Source organism: Podarcis melisellensis, assembly GCF_964234715.1.
Source record: "Podarcis melisellensis genome assembly, chromosome: 16".
Taxonomy (NCBI): domain Eukaryota; kingdom Metazoa; phylum Chordata; class Lepidosauria; order Squamata; family Lacertidae; genus Podarcis; species Podarcis melisellensis.
The window spans coordinates 14017271-14044812 of NC_138533.1; the positions used below are offsets into that span (position 1 = coordinate 14017271).

The window sequence follows — 27542 nt, forward strand, 5'->3', positions numbered from 1 at the left end:
CTCACTCACAGCAGCTGTGGCTGTGGCATGCAGAGCGCCATTACCAAGGAAGCATGGCGAACGGTGAGATACATTGCTTTGTTTAGCCCTGACTTCCAGAGGTGACTGAAAAGTAAGTGTGTAAACAACCTCATTTCAGCTTGTTTTAAATTGTACGACTTGTTTCGTAATTGCATAGTTCCGTTCTCCTGCAGTAGCAATAATAATAATAATAATAATTTAGTATTTGTACCCCGCCCATCTGGCTGGGTTTCCTCAGCCACTCTGGGCGGCTTCCCACAGAGACCAAAAATACACTAAAATGTCACACAACTTCCCTGAACAGGTCTGCCTTAAGATGTCTTCTGAATGTCAGGTAGTTGTTTATCTCTTTGACATCTGGTGGAAGGGCATTCCACAGGGCGGGCGCCACTACCGAGAAGGCCCTCTGCCTCGTTGCCTGTAGCTTTGATTCTCGCAATGAGGGAACCACCAGAAGGCCCTCGGCGCTGGACCTCAGCGTCCGGGCAGAAGGATGGGGGTGGAGACGCTCCTTCAGGTCTACTGGGCCGAGGCCGTTTAGGGCTTTAAAGGTCAACACTTTGAATTGTGCTCCGAAACGTACTGGGAGCCAATGTAGGTCTTTCAAGACCGGTGTTATGTGGTCTCGCGGCAAAAACTGGAGCTAAGCCTGGCTACCTGCAACTGAAACAACCGCAGACTCTTTCCATGCTTAACCCTGCACCGTTTCCTTCTCCTTCCTCTGTTCCTTCCTGCGCGCCAGACTTCTGATTGTAAGATCCTCAGGGCAGAGGCCACCTGCACTGTCTGCACTGATGGCATGCCCAGAGGGGACCAGGATGGCGTGAGTGGTTCTGGGAACCAAGTCCTATAAGCAGTGGTTAAAAGAGCAGGGCATGTTTAGCCTGAGGGAGAATAAGTGAATAACCCCAGAAGAGCCTGATGGCTGGATCTAGTCCAGGATACTGTTCTCACAGTGGCCAACCAGACACCCTTGTGGGGAAACCTAAAAGGAGGACCCCAGCAGCACAACAGCAATTCTCCACCCCTGTGAGTCCCAGAAACCGGCATTTCCTCAAAGAATCCTGGGAACTGTAGTGCACCCCTCACTTTCCAGCACCTTAGCAAACTATGGTTCCCAGGATTCTTGGAGCAGGGTAGGTTTAAATGCATAGTGTGTTCACAGTCCCCCCCGAACTGTGGAAATGGTAAGTAGCAACCAAGATCTCAGCAGCGGAAAGGACAGGGCAGGGGTCAGTGCAATGAGGGGCTCAGATGCAAAGACTCCTATGAACATATTAATATTACATTGTCATGCAAAAGACTCACCAAGGGGTGAGGAGTGGGGAAGGATGGCGAGTTCCAGCCTGTTCTCCATAAGAAAGTAGGCTTGCAGTATCCAGGGCCGGCCCACCCATGAGGCAAGGTGAGGTGATTGCCTCAGGCGGCAGGATTCGCAAGGGCAGCAGATCCTGATGTAGCTCTTTATCTCCCCCACCCCTTTGTTCCTGGTGTAGAACTTCCTTCACCCCTTCTTCCACGGCAGGGAGGGTGCGTGTGCCATTTTGAGGTCTGCCTCAGGTGCCAAAATGTATTGAGCTGGCCCTGGTAGGATCAGCTCTAAAAGCCCACAGAGCTCCCCCATCCAGTTTCCCATAGATGCCACTGAGAAGCCCAGAAACAGGGTGTGAAGGCAACAGCGCTCTGTCCATCATCTGTCTCCACAGGCCTTTAAGGGAAGAGTGTGGCAGGACATGGAAGTTCCATTTCGATTTGCTACGGGAATCCATGCTCTAGTAACATTGGGCTTAGACTGCTGTAATCCACTCCACGGAGGGCTGCCCTTGAGGGCTGCCCAGAACCTTCAGCTATTTTGGAACACGCCCACCAGAGTGCTGACATTTGCGTGGACTTGTATGACACCAATTCTCAAGGACAAAAGACCACGGTTTGGCACGCAAATCATTCTGATTCAACTTGTGAATTGCGATGTCAACATTTAGGTTTCTTAAAAGTTTCAATTTCGGGCCCATCCAGATTTTCCTTTGCCATTTTAAAATTAGCTTTTATTAAAGCTTTTCTCCTGTCGCAAAACAACCAAATAAACAAGGAAAAGGACATATGGCATCTCCATTTCCAATTCGTAGTCTTCTTCTCTTTTTTACAGTTTGCCACCCATTCCGTCAAGTAAAGTGCTGATTCTCTGAGCTCTGAGAAACGGCATTGAAAGATCTGAAATAAAAGTAAAATATTGCCTGGAACAGATAAGATGCAACAAAAGCGAATCTGTGTAAAAAATGCGCCCCTCAAAATTCAGCGCTGCGCAGTGGCGTAGCGTGGGGGTGCAGGGGGGGCCGGCCGCACCGGGCGCAACATCTGGGGGTTAGGGTTAGGGGGCGCAAATCCACGGGTTAGGGGGCGCAAATTACTTGCCTTACCCCGGGTGCTGACAACCCACGCTACGCCACTGGCGCTGCGACCTAGATAGGCAGCTGCCGGTTGGCCTAATTGCTAGCCCTGCCGGTGACAACTGGAAATGCCCATTTCCCCCAGAGATCCCCTTTGCTCCGTCGGCTCATCCCCCCATTTCCCCCCCTTGGTCTCTCCCTGCCGGTCGGCTCCGCCGGCCATTCTCAGGGTGCCGGCGGACAAGCAGACCGAGAGAGGGGTGGGGAGAGGCGGCCTCTTTCCCAGGCGCGCTCCTGTACGCAGACTCCGAGGCCGGCTCCTCCCTGACCCTCCAAGGGCGACGGCGGCAGAGAGGCTCTCCTGTCTCGCCGGCATCTCCAGCCTCATGGAGGCGAGGCCGGGCAGCGGCGGCAGCGGCGGCAGCGGCAGCAAGCAGCGCCGCCCTCGGGGGCTGGAGCTCCGCAGAGGCAGGTGAGCCTGGCGCCCCTTGCAGCGCCCAGCCCGCAGCGGCCCCGAGCGCCGCGAAGAGGTCCGGGGGTGCAGGAACGGGAGGAAGGATGCCCGAGCGTGCTCCCATGATCCGAAGCGAAGTGACTCTGTATTGCATAGGAATATGACCCTTCCAAACTCAAGGTAGGGCCTCTGGAAGAGGATGGCTTAAGAAGATTTCGAGGGCCTGGGGGTGGGGGAGGCGAAAACAGGTGCAGGGGCTCAAGCCTAGCTTCTTTTTAAAAAATGCCTTTTCTAGAGACCAGTCAGAGACGGGGGGGGACATTTTCAACATCAGGGTGCAGTTTTAGAGCAAACAAGCACACAGGACTTTATCCTGGTCCGTGTAGCTCTGTACTGTTTACACTGACTGGCAGCAGATGTCCAAGGTTTCAGGTGGGGGGACATTCCTAGCCCAGCCTGGAGATGCTGGGGATAGGACCTGGGGGGGGGGCAATCTGCTTGCAAGGCAGATGCTCTACTACTAAGTGACTAGCAAGAAGCAGCTGTGCCCCTGAACTTGTGCAGAGTTCTTCCCTAGCCCAGCCTGTATCTTTCCTACGCCTGGGATGGGAGGGGGAAGATTGCCAGGTGTTGAGCCTGTTTTTCAAAACTGACCCTTCCAAACTTTCTCTCTGGGCCACCAGAGGTTATTTGGTGGAATCCCAGGCACCAGAAACCACAGGAGGGGAGAGGGCTCTTGTGTTCGAATCCTGCTTGCAGGTTTCCCGTAAGTACCTGGCTGAACCCTGTGAGAACAGGATGCTGGACTACATGGGCCACAAGGCTCTTCTCGTGTTACAGTGGTACCTCACAAGACGAATGCCTCATAAGACGAAAAACTCGCAAGACGAAAGAGTTTTTCGTTTTTTGAGTTGCTTCGCAAGACGAATTTCCTTATGGGCTTGCTTCGCAAGATGAAAACGTCTTTCAAGTTTGTTTCCCTTTTCTTAAAACCGTTAATACCCAGGGAATCCGTGCTTCGCAAGACGAAAAATTCGCAAGACGGAAAAACTCGCAGAACGAATTAATTTCGTCTTGCGAGGTACCACTGTATTATGGTCTTTTGACCCCTGAACTGTGAGCCAGTTCATAGGCAGAGCCTGGCTGCTGCATTAGTTCACACCTCCAACAATGGACATTCAGAGGCACACTGCACAGTGTTGGTAGAACATAGCCATTGTGGCTCATGCCCATTGATAGCTCCAAGAATTTGGGAAATACTCTTAAAGCTACCCAAGGCGTAGGAGGGCAGCATTCTCATCTAAGCAACCACCTCATCTCAGCCGAAAACTACAGGGAGACTCCTGACCTAGATCAAGCCTGGCTGACTCTTTGCATCTCCCCCTTGGTTAGACAGAACTGGGATCTTTCCTTTCAAGTACTTACTTCCTGCAATAAACATAGCTTTCTTATTGCCCCAAAATCAGAGTCCTGGTGTGAGGTAAAGAGTGATGCCTCAGCTGGGCTCCTGTATTCCTGTATTCTGTTCGACTTCCTAGTGCTTTAACTGCCCAAACTTGTAGAAAACAAAGGCAAAAAGGCAGACCAAAAAAATGGCTTGGTTTTATTTCATATGCTATAAAAAAGCACAAATTTTGACCTCCTGTGACCTGTGGACAATTATTGACAGATACATTTATTTGGTACTTGATATGTGGTGGAATTCACTTTTTTTCTTTTCTTTCTTGGACATATTTCTGAGACTGTTCCAGGGGGAGGGGGAAAATATTATTTGTTTCCTTTGTTCCTTGCCTTGTATTACCTGTGAAAGATAAACGAACACTTAATTTAAAAAAAAAAACTGCAGAGGGGGTGGAATTTGAGAGGAGGAGGGTAACCAGAGGCCATTGTCAACAAAAGCATTTGCAAGGATGAAAACCTCCCATGGCCTTTGACCAGGCCTTTGCAAATTCCTGATTGGGCAATCCCAAATGTTGTTCGAAGTGTATAATGTGGTGACTAACAGACCTTACCTGAGCAGTCAGCTGAAGTTTTTGGAGGGGGTGATAGCAATGTGAGTAGGCTCTGTGTGTGTGTGTGTGTGTGTGTGTGTGTGTGTGTGTGTGTGTAAAAACAACAATTCCCTTGATAACTTTTCCCAGGGTGAATTCCAGTCTGTGCATCTGGATTTAAGAGGTTATGCTTATTCCGTTTACTTCCTTATTTTTCGTGTTGCAAAATAACCAGGAATTTACGTTAACTCTTTGACGCCTATTTGGGGCCTGAAGTTTTGGAAGGAAGAACCAGATTATTCTGTTTCGTACTGGATTGCTTGTTGTTGCTTTTTTTTTTTTTTTAAAGCAAGTTAAAATGTATACATAGGTTTTTGGCTAAAACGACCCCTAGAGTACTGTAGAAATATGTCTATAATGTATCTATTTAAGTTGTTTTAAAATCAGGAGAAAACCAGGTAAAACTAGCATGCAAATAACAATTATTATTATTTATTAAATAACAATCACAAATGTCCAGCATTAGATATAATAATAACCCAGCTTTCCCTAACCTGGGTGCCTTCCAGATGTTTTGGACTACAAGTCCCATCAGCCCCAGCGATCACACTTTTACTGGCTGGGTCTGATGGGTGTTGTTGTCCATTAGGTCTGGAAAACACCACCTTGGCAAATGCTGTAATGGCAAATTCCCTTCCATTTTACACACTTCCACACTAGTGCTTAAATTCTTTGCCCCGCAAGCCCAGGCACTGAGGAGGGGCAGGGTCCAACTCTGCACATTCTCAGAGACACTCTCGCCTTTGTCATTGCTACACATTTTTGCAGGGCTCATCCTGGTATTCAGAACAGACCTGAGGCCTTGGAACATAAGACGAGCCCTGAAGTTGGGTCGGGCCGAAGGCCTATGCAGTTTTCCAGGATGCCTGTTTGGGCCTGAACTAGGACCGATTCAGCGCTGTGGGTCAGTTGTCTTTCCTCCTTTGTCAATCTTTGAATGCTTTGTGTCCATCCCTGCAGAGTGTGAAGCAGTAATAAAGAGGAGAGTGTCTCTGAGCATGTGCAAGAGTAAGACCCTGCCTCTCCCTTCTGTTTTGTGGCTTGAGGACACTCTTGGCCTCCATTTGAGTTGTTGAAGGCGCGGGCAGGATCAGTGGCGTAGCTTGGGTTGTCAGAACCCGGGGCAAGGCAAGTAATTTGTGCCCCCTAACCTGTGGATTTGCGCCCCCTAACCCTAACCCCCAGATGTTGCGCCCAGTGCGGCCGGCCCCCCTGCACCCCCCACGCTACGCCACTGGGCAGGATAACGGTTGTAGGGCTTCATCTGACTCAGCCTTAGAGCCATAGCTCAGTGGGTTAGAGAGTAGTGCTGATATGGCTAAGGTTGCAGGTTCGATCCTTAATGTGGGACAGCTGCCTATTCCTGCATTCCAGGGGGCTGGTCTCGGACACCTTCCAACTCGACAGTTATATGATCAAGGCAGAATATAGGAAGTAGTAACAGAAAAAGAATGCCTCTGGGAGCATGCAGAGTGCATTTCTCTCATTAGGGAATCTCAGGCCCGAGGGCTAAATGTGACCCTGCAGCCTTCCCTATTGGGTCTTTCAAATTCATGGCCCTCACTGGCCTCGACTGTGTTTGCTTGTCTGCAAAATGTCCTCGAACTCTAAGAATGCCTCTTCTGAGCCTGGATGGAGGACAGAGAGGGGTGTGCGCAGAAGGGTAAAATTCACATTTGTTGCTTTGAACACTTTTGCCTCTGGCCCTGCCAACTGCTGGCATGTCGCCATTGGGCTGGAAAAGACCTCTGCAGCAGTGAGCGGTTGCATCTGATTCACACATGTCACGAGAGCAGGGAAGCGGGCATCTCAGCCATTCCCTGGGACCAATGGTCTGGGGATCTTTCTCTTACGGGGTGAGGCAGGGTCCTGTCAACCCTTGGGGTGCTTTATTGTGCTTTTTTTTGCACAGATCTGGGGTGCAGTTCCTCCTGCCTTTCATTGCTTTTTCAAATCCCCTCTTTGAAAGCTGGAGTTCTCAGAACCTCCCGAACGCTTGAGATGGGCATAATCCGAGTTTATTAGCTTTTTCGTCCTTCGTGGATGGAGTTTTCCCTTCTGTTACGACTTTTTTCAATTCCCTTTCAGGTGCAGCTGTGCTTTGACAGGGGCCAGACTCCTGCCACTGTTCCTGCCTCCCGCTTAGGAGGTGTAACTGGTTCCCGATGGCTTCTCAGGAGACCCCCAAAGACTCGTAAGTATCAAAGCCCCGTGAGATCTGACTTGGGGAGAATATACTTTGAAAAGAGCTGGGATAATAAGCACCTTAACCCTCAGAACCACTTGCAGAGACTGAAACGTGAGAATAATACCTTTGAGCACATTGCTTCCTGAGCCTTTTGGGTAGGGATTTTGTAACATACACAAGAGTCCTGAACGTGACACCCCCTCATGGATGAGTTACTATTTTTCATGTTAGAGGGTGGTTTGTTTATTTATTTGTTGTTGAGTTAAACAGAATCCCTTCTCAAGCAGAGGTTGCTCATGGGCCTGTGGGGTGTAGTCGAGTGTGGTGGGCCAGAGTGGGGAGAGTTCTGGGTTCAAAATCCATAAAGCTTTTCTTTGGCCCATCATGGCTTAAAAGTAAAGGGACCCCTGACCATTAGGTCCAGTCGTGACCGACTCTGGGGTTGCGGCGCTCATCTCGCTTTATTGGCCGAGGGAACCGGCTGAGGGAACCGGCAACGGGAGCTCACACCGTCACGGGGATTCGAACCGCTAACCTTCCGATCGGCAAGTCCTAGGCTCTGTGGTTTAACCCACAGTGCCACCTGCGTCCCTCATCATGTCTTACGGGGAGGATAAAATGGGATGGTCTCATGAGCTTCTTAGGGGATTTGTAGGGTACAAAGGTGGTTAAAAAACACACCTGAGTGTCTGACTAGGACCTGAGAAACCAGGGTTCAAATCCCCACTTGGCCACAAAGCTCACTGGGTGACCCTGGGTCAATCACTTCCTCTCAACCTAACCTACCTCACAGGGTTGTTGTGGGGATTTAATAAGGAGGAGGAGAACAATGTACATGACCTTGAACTCCCTGGAGAAAAAAGGTGGGATATAAGTGCAATAAAAAATAATAAATTTGCCCGTGTTTGCAGAACTGCAATGAACCTTAGAATCGCAGTTGGAAGCAGAGTCATACAAATCATAGTTGGAAGCAGAGCCTACACAACACAAAACACTGTTGCTGTGTGTGTGTGTTGTTTTATTACCTTATATTTTGGAAATGTACATCCAGGTTTTTTTCCCTTTAAATTTTTTGGGGGCCCCCAAGAGAGTGGGGCCCTAAGCTATAGCTTGTTTAGCTTATACGTAAATCTGGAACTGTTCATATGCCACCCACCTGACCGGATTGCTCCAGCCACTCTGGGTGGCTCTCAACAAAATATTAACAACACAATTTCGTTATACAGTACTCAGAGTATAGCCGTTGAAATGAATGGACCTAAGTCAGTCATGCCCACTGATTTCAAACAGGGTCCCTCTAGGATGGGATTTAAAGCCCAGAGATATTTGGAGGGCTGCAGGTCCACCCCCCCCCACTCCTGGACGAATACAATGAATCCATGATGCCCAGTGGAGTGGATGGGGAAGGGTGGAGCAGGACCAAAGGGGCGGAAGAATGAAAATCTACAAACCTCAATTAGGAACAGTTGAGGGAGTTGCAGTGGCGTAGCGTGGGGGTGCAGGGGGGGCCGGCCGCACCGGGCGCAACCTCTGGGGGGGCGCGCTCGTACTCGCAGCTCTCTGCCCAAGTGCTAAAATCCACGGGTTAGGGGGCGCAAATTACTTGCCTTGCCCCGGGTGCTGACAACCCACGCTACGCCACTGGGGAGTTGGGTAGGTTTAGCTTGGAGGAGAGGAGACTGAGAGCTGATACAATAACCATCTTCAAATATCTGGAGGACGTTGCCACATGGAAGACAGAGCAAGCTTGCTTTGAGCTGCTCTGGAGGTTAGGACTCCAACCAAAGGATTCAAATGACAAGCAAGGAGATTCCTGTTAAACATTAGGAAGAAATTTCTGAGGGTAAGAGCTGCTTGACAGCGGAAGGTGGTGGCCTCTCCTTCATTGATGATTTTTAAGCAGAGGTTGGATGGCCACCTGTCAGGGATTCTTTAGCTGTGATTCCTGCATTGCAGGGGGTTGGACTAGATGAGGGGACCCTTCCAAACCAGTGCCAGATTTACATATAAGCTAAACAAGCTATAGCTTAGGGCCCCACTCTCTTGGGGGCCCCAGAAAAAAATTAAAGGGGAAAAAACCACTGGGTGTACATTTCCAAAATATAAGATAAAAAGCATATTTTGTTTTGTGCAAATGGCTTTAGATACCTATAAATTACCATATAGCATATATTCAAAACAAAAAAACAGCAACAATTTGTTGTTGACAAAGCACAGCTGGACATATAAATGGCCCCATTACCTTCAGTAGCTTAGGGCCTCATCAAACCTAAATCCGGCCCTGCATATGAATAATAAAAAATCATTATGAGTTAGTTAGTTAGTTGGATGCAGCCCGTTATTTCTGCTCTGCACATGACACAATTTTTTTCGTTAACTCCGAATTGGACCAGTTGTATAAGCCTCACCTCCCCAGTTGTTTTCAGTTACAAAATGCAGCCGCCTAGGTGTGCCTTCTTGGGTTTCCTTCTCTGCATACTCAGGTATGTGTTTGGGGAGGGAATGGAATGTTTCACACCTGGATTAGTCAAGTTGCACGAGTTACTTACAGTATAACGATTAGAAGTGTTGAGTTTCCAGTTTTCTGGGCAGGTGCACAGATTTCCTTTAGGTACCCTGTTCCCCTCCCCAGTGCTGCCACATGTGCACTGGCGACTTAAATCTTCCGCTTCCCTTCTTTCTTTTCTTTTCTTTTTTTAAAAAAGCAGCAAACAAAGGAATCGGTTCCTCAAAACCTGCTTTTCCTGTCCAGAAATGAGCATTCCGTTTGTGTGCCTGGTGGGGGAGGGATAAGAAGATGGGGTGGTAAATAGATTGGCGGGGAGGAGGGCGGAAACCGCTACCAGGCAAGGCCTTGTCATGTAGACATGCCTTCGGCTTATTAGATTAAATCTGTCACTCTTTCTCTCTGCTTCAGATCCAGCCTTTGGTAACCTGGGGCGCTTAAGACACTTTGGACTACAGCTTCAGTCGGCCCCAGTAATAGGAGTTGTGGTCCAAAATTTTGGGAGGCAGGGGTGGGAGAAACTGTTAGTTTCCTTTCCCCACTTTGCCGATCTGGAGTTGAGCTCTCCACATTTCCGCCTCTGTTCTCATGTTGGTGGTGGGAAGAACTCGTGAAAATTCATGAGCGTATTTCTGTAGGCAGTTTTGCCTAACAAGAGACATTTTTGCAAAGCTGTTTCCCCTAACCTAATGCATTTGGGCATTATATTTAGATACGCACTTTAATGCACATTTGTATGCGCATTTCTGTACAAATGGCTGAGGAACTGCGCTGCAAAATTGGGAAGATTGCAGATTTCAAAGTAAAGCTGTATTTTGGTTCTTGTATTGTTCTAGAAACCCCAAAAGCAGGACCTACCGTATTTTTCGCCCCATAGGACGCACTTTTTCCCCTCCAAAAATGAAGGGGAAATGTGTGTGCGTCCTATGGGGCGAATGCAGGCTTTCGCTGAAGCCTGGAGAGCGAGAAGGGTCGGTGCGCACCAACCCCTCTCGCTCTCCAGGCTTCAGGAAGTTCTCTGCAAGCCTTGCAAGCCCGGGGGGAGTTCCCGCGGGCTCACAAGACTTGCGGACAGCAGCCTGCAGCCCCAGCGAGTGTCCACAAGCCTTGCGCGCCCGGCGGGAGGTCCCGCCGAGCGCGTGAGGCTTGGGGCGGAAGCCTGTTGCCCAAAGCACAGGGAGCCCTCTGGAGGCCTACCTGTGCTTCGGGCGAGTGTTTGCAAGCCTTGCGCGCCCGGCAGGAGCTCCCGCCAGGCGCGTGAGGCTTGGGGCGGCAGCCTGCCACCCAAAGCAGGTGGAGCCCTCCGGAGGGTGCCCCGTGCTTCGGGCAGGCGTGTGCAAGGCTTGGGGCGGCAGCCGCGGCTGGGGGGGAAATAATTTTTTTTTATTCATTTCCCCCCCAAAAAACCGAGGTGTGTCCTATGTGCCAGTGTGCCCTATAGGACGAAAAATGCGGTAGCTACCTTTCCAACTGCCCCTTATCTCCCTCACCTAGTGCCACTTTGAGCCGTTGTAGGATACTCAATTTTGGTTAGGCCCAGCCGCCCAGCCCTACTCTGAGCACTGCGACCACAGTTACACAGTGTTCTCGTGGAGGGGAAACATTGCAGGATGTTACCGGCGGGCTTGGATTGTGGTATTTATGACCCACCTGCCTAGCCTGAATTGCTTTTGACTCCTTTTTGAGAGGGAGGGAACGTAGTACAGTGGTAGAATGCTTGCTCTGCTTACAGAAAGTCCCACGTTCAATTCCCACCATCTTCAGTTAAAAGGGATCAAGAGACAGGTGGTGGCTGCCTGAGACCATGGAGAGCTGTTGCCAGTCAGAGCAGGCAGTACTGAGCCTGATCTAGCCCTGATTTTTCAGAATCTTGAGGGCTAGAATCTTTATCACTCTTTTTTAAGCAGGACTATAGCTCAACGTTAAGACTGCTTGCTATGCAATCGGGGCACCTTCAGTTAGGAAGGATCAGGATCAGCAGGTAGTTGGTGATGGGGGAAGCCCCCCTTGCTGGCTGAGACACTGGAGAGCCGCTGCCAGCCAGAGCAGGCAATACTGCGCTAGATGGACGAGTGTCCTGATTTGCTCCCAGCTGCATCTGTTTAATGGCTGCTTCTCCTCTCCAAACCCCCAGGTTCCATTGTGTGGGGATCATCTTCTTCCTCCTTGGCCTGGGAACTCTCCTGCCCTGGAACTTCTTCATCACAGCCATACCGGTGGGTCCTTTGCTTTAGGCACCTTCTTCTCTGGGCATCGGGGAGTGGGGGGTGGGACTCGTCTCCAGGGCTGAGCCCCAGGACAAGTTTGGGATATGAATACTGTAGATGCTCAGAGAGGATATCTTTATTAGATATTATCCTTCCTCCTTCACTTTTGAGAGTTCAGCAGAAGGCATCCTTTTGCAGATTAACAAGGAAGTTTGGATAGGCTAGTTTTAGCCTTTTCAGTTTAAGTAATCCAAGATGCTTTAAGGCAGACTGCCTTCTCCCTTGTATTTCCCCCTATTCTTTCCCTTGAAATAACAACCACATAAACAGTCTTGTAAAAGGTTAAAAAAAAAACATTTACTCCCTCAGAATACTTTTTGAAGAGTTAACAGATACAGCAGCTTTGTCCAGGCAGGCTTAACATGGTAATTCTGTAACAAAGACATACTTAGGTCTAGCTTAGCAGACGTTCTTATGTTGCTGGCATGGTGGAAAGAGTAAGAGAGGGTGGCCAGGCAGAGTGGGAGCGTCTCTCACAGAAACCTCTCTAGGAAACTGGAAGGGAAACTCTGTGAGTTTCATCTGTCGTGTGCCTATCTAGCAAAACATAAATTGACGTGGTTAAATATCCCATGTGCAGCTCACGCCAGGAATCATCGCCCTTGTTGCACACTCACTTCTTTCTATTTCTTGTTCTTCAAAATAAGAGGAAACTCTGAATCCAGCTCCACTCTAAGGCCGTTTCCCCAGAATGAATTAGGCTGCATCCCTGGATCCCACTTAACCTGGGAGCAGGAATGGAAAGGATAGTGTCCGTTTCACACGGATGTGTTCATTCGCAAGGCCTTTCCACCCCATTCTGGCATCAGTCCGTAAATTGTTTGTTTAAAAAAAACACCTGCACAAATATACGGATTGCTCTTTGCCTATCCAACCCTGCAGTCCCACCTTTGGAGGAAAAGGAACAGAGGAAATGGAAGCCCCATTGTGCCAGTGGCACGCAGTCATGGAGGCGGTTTGCGATGGCAGCATGGCTTCCTGTTGTTTGGTGCTTTGAGGAAACGGGTCGAGTTTTGGGCTTAGCTCACCATAGCCAGCCCTGGAACTTCCATCGATTGCATAGCATGGCAGGCATGAGCAAGGTGCAGTGGAGCATGTGCAAAGTGTCCTTGCACCATGCCTCAATTAGCCTGCACGCATGTGGGTTGAGAGGGGAAGAGCTTTAATGGTCCAACAATGTGTGTTGTATTTTTATCCTGTGAACCACCCTGAGATCTTGCAATGAAAGGGGGTGTATAAATATCTAATAAATAACAATGGTTAGGGCGAGTCGGAGTCCCGGCCCCTCTCTTCCTGAGGAATTGAACACACAGAAACTGTTCAAACAGAGTATAACCTTCTTTTCAGTATTTTCAGTCTCGGCTCATTGTGGGGAACTGCTCAGCTGGCCAGGAGGAGGATGGGAACTGGACAGGCCTCGGACTTGAACCCTCATCCCACTGCAGTGATGACTTTAACTTCAGCAACTGGCTGGCTCTTCTTTCCCAGCTGCCTCTGCTCCTCTTCACCCTTCTCAACTCCCTCCTCTACCAATGGTGAGCTAGCTTGCTTCTTGCTCCTCCATCTTGGCCCTGATCCCATGCCCAAGACAGGTGTTGCCCACCTCTGTCTCCACACTCTCCCAGGTTCCCTTTCTGGGCGTGGGTGAAGCGTAATCTCCAGATTCCCAGCTTTCATTTAAAAGAAGGAAAAGCAAGTGTCTGTAGAACCTGAGACGTGAGGCAAAATGTACAGGCCTGCTTCCCCCTTCCACTGTTTGACTTGGCCCCCACCTATGTGTCCAAAGTGTTCTCTATAAACTGCGCTATAAGGGGTCAGTCACAACAAAGCCTTGAGTGTGCTTGCAACAGCCCTGTGAGGTAGGACCACTCTTGGTTCCATAGTACATATGGAGAGTTGAGGCAGAGAGACCAGAAACTTGCTTTGTTTTGAGGGCTGCTGCTCACTGGTAGAACATCTGCTCTGCATGCAGCAGGTTCTGGGTTCAATCCCCAGCATCCCCAGGAAGGGCTGGGAGTGTCCTCCACTGAAACCCTGAAGAGCCACTGCCGGTCCGTTTAGACAATACTGAGCTAGGACCAACAGCCTGACTCTGTATAAGTCAGCTTCCTACTTAAATCAGCCCTTTATTCAGGACCATGTGGACCAGAAACCTACTTCCTTCTGAGACGGAGGGTCATAGATCTGTGGTAGAGTCTCTGCTTGGCATACAGGAGGTTCCCAGTTCAAATCCTGGCATCAGTGTTGAATCCCAGAATTGTATTGTTGGAGGGGACCCCAAGGGTCCTCTAGTCCAGGAATCTCAGCTAAAGCATCCATGATAGGTGGCCATCCAGCCTATGCTTAAAGAACTCCAGTGAAGGAGAGTCCACAACCTCCAGTGGCAGTCTGTTCCACTGCCAACGGCTCTTACGGTCAGGAAATTCTTCCTGATGTATAGCTGGAACCTCCTTTCTTGTAAGTTGAAGCCGTGGGTTCAATTCCCTTCCTTCCCTGCATCTCCCAGCTGCTCAGCCCCCTCCGACTCTTATCTAGGCAGCACAACCTTTAAGCTTTCATCTTTCTCCTTTCCACCCCTGCAAAGCATTCCGGACAAAGTGCGAATCCTGAGCAGCCTGATCGGGATCCTGCTCCTCTTTGTGCTGACAGCCGTCTTGGTCAGGGTGGAGATGCCGGCCCAGAGTTTCTTCTCCATCACCATGGCAAGCGTCTGGTTCATTAACTGTGAGTTCTGCATGGCCTGGCTGTCCCTCTCAGAGCAATAACGCCATTGCCGTCTGCTCCCAAGTCCTGTGGCAGACCTGTAACCTCCAGGGTTTGAGTTTGGAGAAGAGAATGACCGAGAGCCAGTCTGGTGTAGTGGTTAGAGAGTCAGTCTAGGGCCAGGGAGACCCAGGTTCAAATCATGCTTGGCCCCAAACCTTTTTGCCAGCTGCTGTCCCTCGGTCTGAACAGCCTCACAGGGTTGTTGTGAGGATAAAACAGGGGTGAGGAGAACCATGGATCTGTGGCTCTGAATTTCTGGGAGGAAAGGTGGAGCAGAAGTGTAATTTTAAAAGGCTGAGGGGAAGGGCCGTCATTCTGAAGAGGGTAAAAGACTTGCTGGCTCAGACTGGATCTGATGTGCTTAAATTACAGGAAGGCAGGTTGAGGATTAGGACGGTAAGAGCAGTTTTATAATCATAATTATAATCATAATTTATTACATATGCTCCACCCATCCGACTGAGATGCCCCAGCCACTCTGGGCGGCTTCTAACAGAATATAAAAGAACACGACGAAACATCAGACGTTAAAAAGCTTCCTGATATAGGGCTGCCTTCAGATGTCTACAGAAAGTTGTATAATTGTTTATCTCTCTGGCACCTGATGGGAGGCCATTCCACAGGGAAGGTGCCACTACCGAGAAGGCCCTCTGCATGGTTCCCTGTAACTGCACTTTTTGCACTTTTTGCCAGAAGGCCCTCGGCGCTGGACCTCAGTGTCTGGGCTGAATTATGAGGGTGGAGATACTCTATATCCTATACAGGGCCAAGAAGCGTCAATTTTATTCAGGCTAGTTTTCTACACACACCCCTCTTTATCCTCCATCCAGACAAGCAAGAGATCAAGGCCAGGCAAAAACACTTGAGGTGTGAATCAGGGCCAGTGAGGGGGTGTGGCTTGGGGAGAATTCTGAGGGCCAGATAGAACTGGAGGGCCGCATTTGAAACCCTCCTCTCCGAGACCTCAAGTTCTCCACCCCTGGACTAAACGGCCTACAAGTCTCCTTCTAAATCTGTCATTCTAGGACTGCAATCTAAGAAAAGGTATTTGTTGTTGTTGCTGCTGCTGCTGTTCACCCGCCTTTACCATACAGTCCTAGGACAGGTGACAGCAGTTTAAAAATGCCAGTGTCAAAGGTCGTGGTAAAGAGATGCATCTTGAGCCTATGACAGAAACTGTCTTCTGAAGATGCTGGACAAGGGAGGGAGGGAGGAATTTGCACAACTTCCTCTGGCTGTGAGGAATGATCTCCCCTGAGGGATTGTGGTTCTTAATGCTTGGGAGAAAGGGGAAGGTTGCCCCTCCACAACCATGGTCTTAGTCCCAGTCCTGGGTGTGTGAGCTTATAAGGAAGTAAAATGCCACTAAGCATGTTGGCTGCTGACATTCTCGCCCCCCAAACTCCACCTTTTTTCTCTCCTCTCCTCTCTCCAGCCTTCTGCGCCGTCTTGCAAGGCAGCCTCTTTGGGCAACTGGGATCCTTCCCTCAAAGCTACAGCACTCTCTTCCTGAGCGGCCAAGGAATGGCTGGGACCTTCGCAGCCACCGCCATGTTGCTCTCCATGGCCAGTGAGTATTGTGAGGAGGACGAGGAGTGTGTGGTCTGGAGAGCAAGTCCTCTGAGGGCCCGCTGGGAAAGTGCTGGGAAGGGGGGGCGGGTTGGCATGGAGAAGAGAAGATCGAGGAGGCCAGGGGGGAAAGGAGAACCACCTTCAAATATCTGAAAGGAGTGTCGCATGAAAAATGGCAGCAACCTGTTCTCCGTTGCTGCAGAGGGTCAGTTTAGAACCAAACAGTGGAAATCGCAGGGGAGCAGATTTCTGCTGAACATTAAGACAGAGATGAGGAATGTCCAGCCTGTCTGTGGGCCTTAATATGCCCCTACCTGTGGGGCAGGTAAAGACATGGACGGCTCAGGTTTACAGTTGACCACCAGGGCTTCAAAGTGCCCTGTAGGGTGCTTGCAAGCATCAACATTCAGCTGACCATTGGTCCTTTTCAGAGAGCAGCATGAGACACTCTGATGTCTGCCTCAGTTCTGTGCAAGCCCTAATGACCAGCTGAGCGTTGCTGCTTGCAGTGAGCCCCTGACGGTGCTTTGAAACCCAATAATCAGCTGATTTGTTGGAGCGTCAAAGGGTCACATGCTGCACTGGACCAAAAGCAGGTCATCTGATGTCGTTGTGGCATCAGGTGATTGACAGCTGGGCATCCCCACCTCTCCACCTGTCAAACTTGATCTACAGGGGTGGGGAAGAAAACAGTAAGAGGCACCCAGCTGTGCAGCAGGCTGCCTCAGGAAGTGGTGGGCCCCCTTTCAGGAGAGGCATTTTAATAACAGCAACTTCAGATTGCCTGCCTTTGGCTTATTAATGTGGAGCGCCCAGTTGGTCTGAGGCGGAGCTGCTTTGCTGCCCTCCAAAATACCACTTATATTTTATTTATCATCTATTACATTTATGTCCCACCTTTTATCTTCCAATGATCTCAAGGGGGCTTAAATGCTTCTCCTCCTCCTCCTCAGTACGCCTCACCCTTCTGAGCCCACTTGCCTGTTCATTCCTTCCAAAAGCACACATGCATTCCTTAGGCCCAATGTGAAGTCCCCACTCCGCCCCCAACTGCCCCTTTCTTTGTAGGCTTCTCACTTCTTCATCTCTCTTCCCCACCTCTTTCTTCATTCAGGCCTTTGCCTCTTCCAGGAACAAGAAGAAAGGACCTCTGAGGTGCACCAAGTAATAATTCGTTGGTGTTTTGAATACAACCTGCATCGCGGGGGGGAAACGCAGCAATGCTCTGTGTTTTTCTGTGCACTCTGCTGCAATGTGGCTGTGGCACCCCTTACCCACCCACTCCCCAGCTCAGTCTCATAGCTTGCCCAGCACTCCTGCCTTTAATTCCTCCTTCCTACTAACCCCTCTCCTGTCCCTCACCCCCTCCTATGTGAGAATTCCTTCTTCCTGCATACTGAGTTATCACTTCTCTTTCCAAAACTGCCCCCCACCCTTCTCCACGTTCTGTCTTGAGACATCTTCACCCCAAACATTTGTGAGCATTCCGTGATATGACAGAAGCTCGACTGGTGACTGGTAGAGGTTCGGAGGTGATAAGGCAGTGTTTAACTGTGGGCTTGTTTGTTTGCATTTATGCCAAGATGTATAGCAGGGTTGTGGGGAAGGAATACGGTGCGAGTTCTAGCAACTTACTCCTCACCCTCATGGGCTGTGTCAAAGCCCTGTGAGTCCAGAAGGGTAGTCCAGAAAGTGCTCTCCGTAGGCTGCCCATCCTCATCTCATCGTTCTCTGGATTTTCAGGTGGTGTGGATTCTCAGACCTCCGCTTTGAGCTATTTTGTCACCCCCTGTGTTGGGACCCTGATCTCGATCATCTGCTATATCTTGCTGCCCCACAAGGTGAGACAAAGCGCTCTCTCCCACACCCTAGTTTTGCAAAATAAGAGGGAGCTCTTTCCACTGGGTTTGAGGAGGGGAGGAGGAGATTTGTGAGTGCTGGCATGGTCTAATCCACTTTAAAAGCCAACTAGGCTAAAGCGATGTGGACAATCATTATCTCTTCCCCCGCCCCCTGCACCATGTACACATCTCCTTATTTTCACCCCTTTTGTACAGCAGATAAACTGCTTTCTGGGCGCTTACAGACTGACGCGATCTTCGAGTGGGATTCATTCCCACATTCTGACAAATTCAGGTTGCACTATTAAAGTCAATTTGGCACTCCTGTGCAACGAACTCACTCCCCCCCCCAAAAAAAAATCTGACTTCTTCTTTTTGCATTGCATTGCAATGCAATGCTGTCTACCCCCCCACACACACACCACAAATTATAAATAAATTGCCAGCGTTCTCTAACCTCCCCGCAAACTTTATGCAAACATCTGGGTTGCCTGGAAGTGAAGTCTATGAACTTGCTATAACTTTATTCTCCCCCCCCCCCACTGTTGGAGGCAGTATAGCAGGCCTCAGAATACCAGCTGCTGGGAATAACAAGTGGGGAGGTCCTGCTTGGGGGGCTTCCCATGGGCATCTGCTTAGCCACTGAGAAAACAGGATACTAGCCTAGATGGGTCCCCCTTTGGCCTGATCCAGGAGGCTCATATTGTGTTCTCAGCCTTATCAGCTTACCTTGCAGAGGTGATGGGGGAATCTGATAACACCCTGCCATGGTGGTGGACGTGTAGGAAGATCAAAGTGTTTTGGGGCTTAATTTATGATGAGTTTTAAAAAAATGCTTGGAATAACCTTTCTAAAAAGACCAGAGGCATTTCTGTTAAGTATTGTTGGCAGGGACATCCCAAATGCCTTTAGGGAGGTATTTTTATATGCAACGGCTGCAGCTCGGACTTTGGTGGCAAAGGAAGGAAGAAGGAGTCCCGGAAATAACGGATTGGCATAACAAGCTACAAGAATTTGCTGAAATGGCGCAGTTGACAAATAGCCTGAGAGGCAATTCAAAACAAAAATTTATGGAAAAGTGGGATAGATATAAGATATATGTTCAAAAATACAGTAAAGGTTCGCTATCTATGCTAGCATTTGATTGACATTGGAGAGAGACTGAGTTGGGAAATAAGACCAAAGGTACATATTGATATAGGAATGTATTAGATAAAATGTAATGAAATATACAATAATAAGAGTACATTCATTTGTAAAAAAAGGAATATACAAAGGGATAGACAGGAAGTCCAAAGTGTTGGTACATATATGATTTTGGAATAGTTTTTTGTTCTTGTTTTCCTTTTCCTTTTAGTATATAAACTTTGTATACATGTTGAAAATTATAATATAATAAGTCTTGTGATGTAATACGATAATGTTTACCGATGTAACATAAGAACTTTAATAAATAAGTAAAACTAAACAAAAAACACCCTGCCATCTGCAACCACGGCTCCCTTTTTTCTCTGCAGGATTTTGCTCGCCACCACCTGCACAGGAGAGCCCAGGAAGAGCCAGAGTATGAGCTGGAGACCAAGGCGGGGCTTCTTTCCCCAGGTAAGCAGCCCCCCAAGGAGTGGGTCAGCCAGGCTCCCCCCTTGAGAGTTCTTCCCAAATGGTGGAACCAATTCACAAATTTAATAATGGAGATTGTAGGGCAGGATGGGGAAATATTTGGCCCTCCAGAGGCTGTTAGACTCCCAGCAGCCCCAGCCAGCAAGACCAGGGATTAGGGATGATGGGAGCTGTAGTCTAGCAACCTCTAGGCCAGGCTTCCTCAAGCTCAGCCCTCCAGATGTTTTGAGATTCCAGCTCCCATCATCCCTGACCACTGGTCCTGCTAGCTAGGGATCATGGGAGCTGCAGGCCAAAAACATCTGGAGGGCCGAGGTTGAGGAAGCCTGATCTAGAGAGCTACACGTTGGCCACCCCAAGTGGGCAGTTAAGTCTCCCTCTACCTGGCTGGCATCTAGACAGTTTAACTTCTTCGTAAACTGCTTTCAGGGTTTTGTTTTGTTTTTTTTAATAATCAAGCGGTCTATAAATGTTAGAAAGTAAATAAATAAATTGCAAGTTTTTTTTTTAAAAAACCCCTCAAAGCTCAAATGATATTATTATTATTATTATTATTATTATTATTATTATTATTATTATTATTAATTAAAGGTACATGGCAACCCAACTTAATGGTTCTAGGGGTTGCTCATGCGTAAATCGGCGCCATACCTGGCTGGGTTGCCTGAGTGAACCCTTTCTGTTCGGACAGCCACTCGCCCATGGCTGTCTCAATCGCTGGCAGAATCCGTCAGTGGGCGTTTCTTGAACTTCTTCCAGCAAAGAAGCTCTTTGACGCCTAGTCTCCGCCTACCCTCTCTGCACGGAAGCCTTCTGCTCAGGGAGGGTGTGGGCAGCGGAGGACCCATGCTCTCCCCGCTGGTCCCCGGCGAGGAGTCATGGAGCCACCTCGCCGATTCCCCCATCTGCCCCCCTTCTCCACTGGTGCTACGCTGATTTCCTTCCCCAGAAGATGGGCTGCTTCTCTCCCTCCCGGGACGCTCTCCGGAATCCCTCTGGAGCCCTCCCTCTCCCTCTGGCTCCGATGGCAGTTCCCTGACACCAACAATGGAATTCCTGATGTAGTCATAAAAAACACCCCTCACTCAATACTAAAAAAACCTCAAAATATAATAATATTGTAATTATTAGTCGGAAATGGAAGCAATTAATTCTGGGTTTTCAGTGTTCGGGTTCCAAATTGTTAGGCTTCCGAGATACTCGAAAACTGAAGTTCTACTCTGTGTGTGTGTGTGTGTGTGTGTGTGTGTGTCAGAATAGAAGGCGATTAGAGCCTGTAGGTCACCTGACTCTGCCATGTGCTGATTGGCTCCTTTTCTGTCCCGCCCCCAGAGGATGGCCTTGGCCCCGTGCCGGGTGCCACCCAAGGAGGAGAGCCGCTGAGCTTGAGCAATGGGATTGCCATCGCCCTGGAGCAAGAAGACTCAAAATGCCCCCTGGAGATTATGAACGGGAACAATGGGGCAGGCCTGCCTCCGCCGAAACCGTCAGTCCTAGGTGTGCTCAGGAAGGTAGGGACTGTGGCCGGAGGGGTGAAGTAACGGGAAACGTCAAGACTAGGATGGGTGGGGGAATAGTTTTAGCAAGGGTACTGGTTTTGCCAGCACCCAATTTGCTCACATTGCTCTCTTCCTCCCGGTTATAGATTTGGCAGATGGCCCTCTGCATCGTCATGGTCTTCTCCATCACTCTGTCTGTGTTTCCCGCCATCACTGCCAGCGTCGCCAGCACGTCAGAGAACGAAACCTGGAGTGAGTAATGGGGGGATTCAATGGGGGCTGGGGGTGGAGGGATGAGGAGGGCCGGTCCCAGCTGGCTAGAGGCAGTTGAGAGCTGAAGCCCCACAGAAAGGCCCACGGAGCTCAGTAGTATAGCTACCTTGCAGGTAGAAAGCCCCAGGCTCAGAAGTCCCCAGTAGCACTGCCATGGAGGGCTTGGAGAGACCCTTGTCTGAGGCCCTAGAGAGACACTGCCGTTTCAAAACAGACAGCAAGACTCGGCCTTCTTGGTAGTGGTGCCCGCCCTGTGGAACGCCCTCCCATCAGATGTCAAGGAAACTAACAACTATCCGACTTTTAGAAGACATCTGGAGGCAGCCCTGTTTAGGGAAGTTTTTAATGTTTGAAGTTTTAGTCTGCTTTTAAGGTTTTGTGGCTGGGGAAACCCAGCCAGATGGACGGGGTAGAAATAAATTATTATTATTATTATTATTATTATTATTATTATTATTATTATTATGGCAATTGCTTACCATCCTAGAAAGATGGCTGAGGCTCAGGGATAATAATAATAATAATAATAATAATAATAATAATAATAATAATAATAATTTTTTATTTATACCCCGCCCTCCCCAGCCAAGGCCGGGCTCAGTGAAGCACTTACAGTGGTACCTCGGGTTAAGAACTTAATTTGTTCCAGAGGTCCGTTCTTAACCTGAAACTGTTCTTAACCTGAAGCACCACTTTAGCTAATAGGGCCTCCAGCTGCCGCCATACCGCCAGAGCACGATTTCTGTTCTTATCTTATCCTGAAGCAAAGTTCTTAACCCGAGGTACTATTTCTGGGTTAGCAGAGTCTGTAACCTGAAGCGTCTGTAACCTGAAGCGTATGTAACCTGAGGTACCACTGTACTTTGCTTGCAGAAGGGTTCCAACATCTCTAGTTAAAAAAGGATTGTGTAGGAATTTTCTCTGCCTCAGTCCCCAGAGAGCCATTGCCAGTCAAGAGTAGACAATATTGGGCTAGGCCAGTGGTTCTCAAAGAGTGTGGCAGGAGAGGCTGGCAAGTGTGAAGAATCAAGGACACCTGGGCTTTGTTCACACCTGGCATATGAGAGCTTCAGTTTTATTTATATTTAAAGAAGATTTGTGTACCACTTAATTGACAAAAACCCCTCTAAGCGGTTTACTGAAATGGTACAAAACATTTGTAAGGAAAATCCCAATTAAACCAAACTTTTTAAAAGTAGTAGACATAAAACGTAAGCAAAACCAGATTTTTCAAAGCAAATCTAATTACAGGTTAGTGTTGCATTCATCTCCCTCCTATTTCTCTGTCTTTTTCTTATGCCTAGGGAAGTTCTTCACTCCTGTCTGCTGTTTTCTTCTGTTCAACGTCATGGACTGGCTGGGCCGCAGCGCTACCTCCTATTTCCTCTGGGTAAGTATGAGTGTCTGAAGTGGGATTGGCTCCACGCTGTCCAAAAACAGTGTGCCTATTATGACTATCTCTGGATGAACTCCAGAGAGGCAGCAGTGTTAACCTCCCATAACAAAAGCAAATAAGGCATGTGGCACCTACAAGACTTTGATTTCAAGGAAAGCTTTTGTGGGCTTGAGCCACTAGGCTCAGGAAGCCTTATCTCACACTTGGGAGATTGTTATAGCAGGTGGAGACCACATGTGGTCCACCAGGTCTCTCTGCCCGGTCCTTGGGACTCTCCCAAGTGTTTTTGCTTGGACAGGAGGCATCCTTGAACTTTTGCAATGACTCTTCCTAGCCGGATGAGCATTCATAGAAACTAGCCTAGTGTACAAAGGTAAAAATTATGTTTGTTGCTCCTCCCTCTTTTGCATTTGGCCCTGCCTGCGACTGGCATGTGACCCTCAAAAGGTTGCCCAGACGGGAATATGCAGCCCTTGGCTTGAAAAAGGTTCCTCACCCATTACATAGGAATATGCTTGAATCTTAAGATCTTCTGCTCTTTTTGAGGCCAGGCAGGTTTTATTTACTGTATTTACCATGTATAAGACTATATATTTTCCTAATTTTTTGAAGTTTAAAATAAGGGGTTGTCTTATACATGGATGGTGCATAGTACATTTTTTTAATTTTGAGCCCCCCAAAATAGGGGGTGTCGTATTCATGGGGGCACGTTATACAGTGGTACCTCTAGTTGCGAACGGGATCCGTTCCAGAGGCCTGTTCGCAAATAGTGCAACCCGCAGTGGCGCATCTGCGCATGCATGGGTTGCGATTCGCCACTTCTGCGCATGCACGTGATGTCATTTTGGGCTTCTGCGCATGCGCGAGCGGTGAAACCCGGAAGTAACCTGAAAGAACGTAACATGAGGTATGACTGTACACGGAAAAATACAGTACTTGGAAATCTTTTTTAAAAAAAAGATCAAGATGTTCTTATGAAGTTAAAATAATGATCCAGAAAGAATTGTGAAATAGTATAAATAAAAAGAAAGAGAAAGAAAACTTGGGTAGGTGGGTGGGTATGGAGGTTCACAGCCATCACGTCATAAAATGAGACCTTTGGACATTTATTAGGAAATAGGGTAATGAAGCAAAGAATGCTGCTTTTTGCTCTCCCCAGCCAGAGAAGCATCTGCGCCTGCTCCCTGCAGTTGTGGGGCTCCGCCTGCTGCTCGTCCCACTCCTGCTTCTGTGCAATGTCCCCCAGCGGGAATACCTGCCCATGCTCTTCCGCCAGGATGCCTGGTTCGTCCTCTTCATGGTCGTCTTCTCCCTCTCCAATGGCTACTTCGTCTCCCTCACCATGTGCCTGGCCCCAAAGTGAGTGTGCTCTGAGCGACGTCGCTCCTTCTGAAACATCCAAAAGCAGCATTATGAATGGTGTGTGTGTGTGTGTGTGTGTGTGTCTGCAAGAGTGGATTGCTCGTTCCCTTTATTTATTTTGCATTGAGACATTGGCAGCCCCTGGTCTGCACTAACCAGCAGTGGCTCTCCAAGGTTTCAGACAAGGGAAGTCCTGCCAAGCCCTACCTGGCAAAGCCAGGGGTTGAACCAGGGACCTTCTCCATGCAAGGCTCCCTGAGCCACCACCATTGTGCTCCTCTTAGGCCACACCACACACTTAAAGCACTCTCTTATACCACTTTAATAGCCAATGAGTCCTGGGAAATGTAGTTTATAAAGGGTGCAAGGGGTTGGACTAGATGACCCTCGGGGGTCCCTTCCAACTCTATGATTCTATGTAGCAGTGACCCACACATTTTGGCACCCTCTGAACGGCAGGAGCATCCCAACGTGCCCTGTGAGTGTTCTGCGTCGGACATAAAGCTTAAGACACTTTTGTGATCTTCTTTGAGAGCAAAATAATTGAAATTGAGTTTTTTAAAAAATGTATTTAAAGGCCGTTCATAATTGGAGGCTGCAAACTGTAGCTGGAATCCAGCCCTGGTTTCCTCTCTGGGTTGGGCAAAGAGGAAGGGGCTTTCCCACGGGTGTAACCAGGATTTATGTTATGGGGGGCAGGCTTTATGTTATAGGGGGACAGAACCAAGTTATCTGAGATGCAGTTGGTCAGTTAGTTGTTTTTATTTATTTACTTGATTTGGGGGGGGCAATTACTTCACCCCTTGGCTTCGCCCTTGGCCTTTTCTGCCAGATTATAAAGTGTCTTCTTCTCTGTTTCCGCCCCCAGGCAGGTGCAACCACATGAGAGCGAATTGGCGGGAGCCATCATGACGTTTTTCCTGGCGTTGGGTCTCTCTTGTGGAGCTGGGCTGTCCTTCATCCTCAAGGCCTTGCTCTGATGTCCAGGACTTGCTGGACCTCGGCAACAGCAAAGCATCTGCCTTGAAGACTTGAGGAGAGGCTGGTTGCCCTTCTCTCCCTCCCAGGTGTGCCCTCTGTGTAGCAGCTAATATCCTTCTGGGTAGCAAAGTGGGCTTCTGCCACCATCTTCCAACAAAGGGAACTGCTCTTTTTGGTTTTTCTTTCCTGTATATGCAGAAGTTCACGTTCGCTCAGCTACCCTTTTAAATCCCCAGGAGCCTGAATGTATTTTTTTTTTTAAGACGCTTGGACTTTTCTGAAAGATTCCTGGATTTTTACCAAGCCAAGGGAAGGCTGCGGTACGGAGGGGCCATTTGCAAGCCCCCTTCGTACGCCCCTGGAGGTGGAGGAGCCGCTCTGCCTCTCCCACTTGTGCCTGGCTGAGGACGCACAACAAAGGGGGATTTTGCAATATCCTCACACGTACTCTTGCTCTCCCTTTGCTTTCAACTTGAGGAAGTATTGTTGCATAACACACATTTGCTCTACGGAACACCCTCCTGGAGGGTGACGGTAGGTAAAGAAGGGAGAAGTCTGTATCCAGTCCATTAATGGGGTTGGGTTTGTTGCTTCCATCTCAAATTAACCATATAGGGCAAGCTCTCTGCTCTCCCCCCCCCCACCCACTGCCCAGTTTATGGTTTGGTTTTCTCAGCTTGCATTGCTTCAAACTCGTCTGCTAAAACTTGTTCTTGTCCGATAAAGAGGTCCACGAGATGTCAGATACTGCTTTCCAGAGGGGTCCATCCTCCAGTCTCCCCAACCAGGTGTTCCCCATATGTTTTGGGACAAACAGCCCCAACCATCACTTTCTGTAGCCCAAACCATCTGGAAGACTGCTGGTGGAGGCTCTGCAAAAAGAGGCATAGGAGTGGTGAGAAATAATATCATGTGTAGCCTCTTTAAACTAGTCAGATTTGACATCTGACCAAGCTTCTCTTCAGGCCAAAAGAGCCTCATTTAGGCTGGCAGGGCTAAGCTCAAAGCAGGGTTAGGCCCCCGCTGTTCAGCCTGAAGCAGCTGCTTTCCTAAGCTGTTTCCCTCCGGTACGTAATGGAGGACACTGCCAATGTTTTGTTTTTGTTTTTTCATTTTTTAAATGTATTTAGTCTTGAGGTAAGATGCTGGGGACTCAACCTGGGACTTCTCGCATGTAAGGTAGGCGCTCTTTCACCAAGTGACAAGTGTTGGCCACTGACTTAGACAACTTTGAAAGGGAATTAGACAAATTCATAGAGGAGTATAACTTATAAGGCGATCAATAGCTACTAGTCATAGTCGTGATAGGATACCTCCAGGATTTCGGCCAGCATCTCTTCTGGCTGATCCTCACCTGCAAGCACCTGAGCTGCTCTGTTTCCATCTTCCACCATTACAGCTGGAAATGCATTTAGTTTCTTCTTGCAGAGCTTGCTCAGGACTTCCGCACAGTAACTAGATGGGGCCCTTTGGTCCAAAAATTCATTGGAGACCTTCCAGAAATTTGAACATAAGAAGAGAACTCTATAGCTGGATCAGGCCAGTGGCCTGTCTAATCCAGGATCTTGGACTCACAGTGGCCAACCAGATGTCCCAATGGGGAGTCAGGCCTCTTTGTACGGAATCTCTTTACAATGAGCCACCCTAATATACAATCCCAACCTTTAACTCACAGAGGCATTTAATGTGTGCCATTTTACAGAACACATACACCGTCCTCAGTTGCAGCATGGATGCAGCTGTGGAGCCATGTCCTATTTTGCGGCAGACTGGAAGCTTGAATTATTATTTTTTTATGGGGAAGGGCTAGCAGAATTCTCAGGTGTCCTGGTTTTAAACCTGAAAGGGGCAGCTCTGTATGGGAAGGGCTGGACGTCCCCTCGTCATGGAGCATGGTCTAGAAAACTGTGGTTCTGTCCCACAAACCCTGTTCAACCTCCTCGGCTCTCCAGTAGAACACCCCTCCCAGGCCACCTTCTTCTGGCCATGTGATGCTTGAGAGAGGCTTGCTTTGTGTATGACAGTGTTTCCCAACCGGTGTTCCGCGGCACACTACTGTGCCGTCAGACATTGGCTGGTGTGCCGTGGGAGGGAGGCGGGCGAGTCGGGCGGTGAGAGGCGGCGGCGGCGAGGATCCGCGTCGAGCCGGGGGCGGCTCCGCGGTGGTGGTGCCGAGCGGCGGGGCAGCGCGTGCAAAAGGGAGGAGCGCGAGACAGCGGAGGAGGAGGAGGCCGGCATGTCCGGGCAGCAGCAGCAACAACAGCAGCAGCAACTCCCGGCGACGGCTCCTCAAGCCCCGCCGCCGCCCCCTCCTCCGCCCGCTATCGCCGCCACCACCACAACAGCCGCCGCCGCCTC

General features: G+C 49.1%; 1 protein-coding gene across 4 annotated transcripts; it reads left to right on the forward strand.

Moving 5' to 3' along the window:
• Positions 1–26298, forward strand: SLC29A2 (solute carrier family 29 member 2). Of its 4 annotated transcripts, XM_081891679.1 has the most exons (14): positions 3582–3628; positions 5682–5817; positions 7002–7107; positions 11742–11823; positions 13222–13409; positions 14459–14598; positions 16076–16210; positions 17956–18053; positions 19571–19655; positions 21006–21184; positions 21319–21424; positions 22750–22835; positions 24001–24200; positions 25072–25203. In XM_081891679.1, the coding sequence occupies exons 3-14, from the start codon at positions 7079–7081 to the stop codon at positions 25181–25183; spliced, it is 1440 nt and encodes a 479-aa protein (XP_081747805.1). In that variant the 5' UTR covers positions 3582–3628; positions 5682–5817; positions 7002–7078; the 3' UTR covers positions 25184–25203. The 4 variants fall into 4 exon arrangements, with proteins under 4 accessions (XP_081747806.1, XP_081747803.1, XP_081747804.1 ...); XM_081891680.1 differs by lacking the exons at positions 3582–3628; positions 5682–5817 and adding an exon at positions 1–116 and having other exon boundaries at positions 7008–7107; XM_081891677.1 differs by lacking the exons at positions 3582–3628; positions 5682–5817 and adding an exon at positions 2589–3042 and having other exon boundaries at positions 25072–26298.
• Positions 26299–27542: the final 1244 nt, after the last annotated feature.